This window comes from Macrobrachium nipponense, chromosome 20, assembly GCF_015104395.2.
Source record: "Macrobrachium nipponense isolate FS-2020 chromosome 20, ASM1510439v2, whole genome shotgun sequence".
Taxonomy (NCBI): Eukaryota; Metazoa; Arthropoda; class Malacostraca; order Decapoda; family Palaemonidae; genus Macrobrachium; species Macrobrachium nipponense.
The window spans coordinates 27,074,383-27,079,382 of NC_061089.1; the positions used below are offsets into that span (position 1 = coordinate 27,074,383).

The window sequence follows — 5,000 nt, forward strand, 5'->3', positions numbered from 1 at the left end:
AAAAAGGGATGGAATACAGATTGAGGCAAAGGCCAAGCGTTGGGGTCTATGAGGCAATTCAACGCTGTAAGGGAAATTGAGAGTACGTAGGTTTGAAAGGTGTAATAGGTCGAAACTCTCGCAGTTGCACTATGACACAATTGCTAAGAGAGGGTGGAAAGCAAGATGGAAGAGAATATGAACGGAGGCACTGTAAAAGGAATGAAAGGGGTTGCAGCTAGGGGCCGTGGGGACGATGCAAAGAACCTTCTGTAATGGTTACAGTGCACCCCGTGAGGTGCACTGACGGCACTAACAATTTACGGGGGCTTGTAATGTGGGAAACCTTCTCAATTTTAGCTTAGCGCACAGCTCTTACAAAGAGGCTCTTTTATTTCTCAATAAATCTAACCTCTCTTTCCAGGTTGTAATATTTTGTAAGCCATATAGAGAGGGAAGCTAGGTAGGAAATCTTCCATGACTCCCATAATCGCCAGGAAGCTCTATACGACAAGAATGGTCATAAAAGGCAAGATTTATTAGATCAGTCAATAAACTCAAATTTCGATTGTAACAGTAATGGACCGGCAAATGAGCCCAAGCAACTAATAAAGTGAGGATAAAGGGCATTATTTGGTGCCACATTCAAGCAAGGGTATTGTATATATACCGAAAAGGTAGGTCGGATGTAGAGTGAAGAGTGATGCAATTAGAGTTATTATGAAATTGTTGAGGAACTCGGTATCTCCATATTAACATTGCGGTAATGAATTAAACCTTTTAGAGGGGAAGGATATAAAGTACACCTAACCAAGAATTTTACCCGTCCCAGAAGGCAAAGTGGACAGGCGATCTTGAATACTAAAGATTTGAGCATTGCTAAAAATAACTGAGCATAATTCTGCCATTAAACTTTGCTATTAAACATGATTGGTGTTTGGATACCATTGTCCCCTTCGCTATTTCTCCAAGCAGGAAAAGTTGAAAAGTTTGTCTTTCACACATTTCAACTAGTACAACCACAAATTACAAACTAGTCAATCCAACTACAAACAATAACTTCCCTCTTTGAAATTATATCCATACGCTCACTTAAAATGCACCTCCTTCGTAGCATTAAGTAACAGAATCTCGTTAACGAATCTGAGGACACAAAATATTACAGCACCGGCAATCATGACCTTTCTGGTCAACCCTTTAACCATTTCCGGGTTATATAAGGATTTTAAAGGTGAAATAAATGATAAAACGATTACTGCAATGATATAATTCTCAAGTAGATGGCAGTAAAAATAGAAAATAAACTTACGCTTGCAGTTGAAATGGCAAAAAACGTGAAAAGTTCGTACAGAATAAGCAGAGCTAAACCCCGAAGGCTGCATCAGCCGCATCTAATACAAAACGGAAAAGAATACGCGATTGAGCAATAATTTGCTCACTTTCATTTTAAAAGTGAGTTTACTCGGCTGCATCTCTTGATTGGAACAGCCCTTTGAGGTAGAGGCGAAGAGAAATGAATAACGTCTACTTTTAATTCACAGCCTTGCATTAAAAGACAATGGAGTATCCCCTCACAGCAAAATATTAAAATTGGATTTTTTACAGTCGGGCTGCTAACTTTGCTTTGCCGTTATCGGTCAGATCTCAGTTTATTTTCCTTGAACATAGATTTCGAATGGAAAGAGGTGAGCGCATGAAACCGTGTGCAAGGAAGATGGAAAGGAAAACGTCGATTATCTATTGAAGGACAACTTGAACGGATCATGATCAAAATTCCTCAGCCATCCAAAAATCGACGTTAAAGGCAAATGTCTAGACACATGATTTATGTCACTCGTACCGGTTTGACGTCGGTTTCTTTGTTTAAAACTTTCCTGCTGAAAATGACTGCTAGTTTAGAGAACCAAAACTGTCAGGGTAGATGAAGATGAATCGAATATGAGTCGAATCTCGAGATTGATGACTTTTGACTATTCTTACGATCCTTGCCATATTAAACAAAGGAAAAGCATTAGATAACTGATATTTGGCCTAAGGTATAAAGGCGACAACATTTATGCATTATGGCAGAGCACTAATCTTTCGTTTTTGTTTTTATTTTTTCTCCACCTTTGTCCTCTTTTCTGCCTTTCACTGCTAACGACACTGGTATGACAACAACGAAGTACATTATTCAACGTTTGGTTACAGATACTTACGGGATTGTAAGAGAATGTGTCTGTACCGTTCCTTCTTCGTCCTGGAATCGAACGCACGTGTGTGCCGTGCGCTTTACCGAATGCACTCAAGAAGAGAGAGAGAGAGAGAGAGAGAGAGAGAGAGGATGAAACCATATTTGACTTTTTTCATTCAAGAGAAAATAGATCTGATCTTGCAACGCTGTTAGTGCTTGAAGGCGATTTTTTAATCACAGATACTTGAATTTTCCATGAGTTTACCTCAAGGAATAATGTAAAAAGGGAGTCTTCAGTACCATGATCTTGGATGTGTCTTATATATATAAAAAAAGTCCTTTTAACAGATAACATCAACGTTTCCTTTGTTATTCCAGCTGCCATTTTTAATAGAAAACGTTACAATTTTCTTTTTTTAAATCTTTTGGGTTATGAGTTTCCAGCAACGTTGTCTTCGATCTTCCGAGTGAAACGACCATTTCTAAGAAAAAATTCTACTTTTCTCTGGGTAAAGAAAATAACCTTCGTTTGAAGTATCTCAGCACAGCAGATTGCACCCCATCCTGAATAAATACAACTGCAGAAACCCTCGAAGCAGCAAGCCAGTCAATTACGGCTAATCTTCCGCTAGGGCATGCAATGTGATATACCGCAGTATTCGCCCTCTGGGTTCAGTAAATCCGAACAGCGATGATTACTTTCAAGAAACCCTCGTTTCTAAGACCGCTTATTGTATATGAACAACCAAGGGTTATCTTAGCGATTATTACAGGAATTAAAACATGATGTCTACCACCAGAAACAACGAGTGAAACCGTCGAAAACACGCCATTGTGGTTTCTACTTCGAGGTTGGTCTTCATTCCATCTTTTGCGAATTTAAGGGTCCATGGAAACACATAAGTTGTTAAAAAGATGTATTTCGGCTGATATTACTAATTATACAACATATTTCGGCTTTCTTTTTTTTTTTCTTTTATGGGGCGGGGGGTGGGGGGAGGGGGGGGGGGCCTTTTCACTTTATTTCTTGCGTAACATAAGAGATGGGACTGAGTTAGCCTCAGGGCATGTCAACTCCATGTTTGGATTTGGTAGACCGAGTCGTCTTCATTCTGCATACGTTATAGGCTGGCCAGTGACGAGCGATTGTTGCCCTGGCGGAATCAGTCTTACCTCTTAGGTTACTGTCTCCAATCTAATGGATACTGAATACCGTTCAAAAGCCTGGACTAGGATGACTCCATGTAGAGCATTTTACAAGTCAGTTGGGCGTTAATACCCGTGGACTATTGGCCATCCCGCCCATAGGTGGTGGGTGTTGTGGAAGTTACACACACACACACACACACACAATTAAATAACATTGTATTTTATATTGGAAGACTCCTTGAGTCTGTGGGTTTTCTGTTTTGTTAGTTTCAAATAAAGCCTCGGCTATTATTTCATGAACTAAGTAGGATGGAAAATTAATTTCACTAACTACAACACCCAATATCATAAAAGTTATTTATAATAATACTCTTGCCACATTTACATCACTGGATAATACCCTTCTCTTTTTTTCTATTAAAGAAAAGTATCTTCACCATTCGAAATACATTTTTCACAGCTTCTTTGGTTAATCCAGTGGGACAATATTTAATCCTTTACAAACAGGATATCATAAAACCATCTTTTCTTCATTCTTATCCCCCTGAGATTAGCTTGAGTAAAGGGTAGTCATAAAAGTGATCCCTTTCCCTGCCGTCATTTCTTCAACGTATCTGGTAGACAAACACATTAATATTCTTACACAGAAATACACACACAATATATATATACATATATATTATACAGAGAGAGAGAGAGAGAGAGAGAGAGAGAGAGAGAGAGAGAGCTCAGATGTGCATTGCATATTTTGCAACATATAGTACTATGATGCTAACAAAGATCAGATCATTAAAATCAATGAGTGTAAACCGTTGTTGTTTCTGCAGCTGTCGTTGGTGGCAATTACGACGAACGCTAAACAATCAAAAATGTTATATCTTTGCCTCTGTTAATGAGTCGTTTGTCTTTATCTCCCACAGGATGCTGTCTCCTTCCATCTCCCCGGCAACGTCCCCCACCCTGACCCACAGTGGCTCCCCGACGCCGCCCTTATACCCGACACAGCCCAAGATCTCGGGCATACCGACAGTCGCCGCAGCTTCACGGTACGTTCAATTTATTATCATTATGATGATCATATTTTCATTGGGATGTTTCCACCTCACAGCCCACTTCTGGATGGTGCAATCAGTGTATGTAAAAGAGTAGCAGAGTTTGCTAGGACAGTGGATCTCGCCCTGCCCCAAGCCCACCAGTCCACCCACCTGTAAATAAGCACCAGCATCTGTTGGTGTCAAAGAGATGGGCGTGAGGCTAGTCATCTCATCTCTATTGACTTGCTTAGTAACCGGGAGGCTGTATACTCTTCTTGCGCCATCTCCTACAAAAAGGAAAAAGGCACGCGGGCGAGGATGTATATATATATAAGTATATATATATATATATATATATATATATATATATATGTATATAATAATAAAAGGTTTAAAGAGGCTAAAGTTATGTGCCTCAACATAAACTGCCATAGACATAGAACCAGGTTACACAGGATTATAGCAACACTTAAGAAACGTACTTAGTGATATTACAAGAGTGGCTCTGACATAACAGAGGGTGTTGGTGTGTTTGGCCTGTGGTTGCCAGCCGCCCTTTTCACTGCTTACGCCACCAAACGCAAGAAATATCAGAAACAATTCTAATCTTTCTTACTCTCTTACAGAGAAGACTTTATTGCTCTTTTCACATTAACAGCTCATTT

General features: G+C 39.6%; 1 protein-coding gene across 5 annotated transcripts in view; it reads left to right on the top strand.

Moving 5' to 3' along the window:
• The window catches only part of LOC135223842 (BTB/POZ domain-containing protein Tiwaz-like), a 221,659-nt gene that overhangs the window by 136,687 nt on the left and 79,972 nt on the right, over nucleotides 1-5,000 (top strand). For all 5 annotated transcript variants that reach the window (XM_064262728.1, XM_064262744.1, XM_064262736.1 and 2 more), the window contains one exon: nucleotides 4,222-4,347. In XM_064262728.1, coding sequence (XP_064118798.1) covers nucleotides 4,222-4,347 — 126 coding nt within the window. The remainder of the gene's footprint in view (nucleotides 1-4,221; nucleotides 4,348-5,000) is intronic.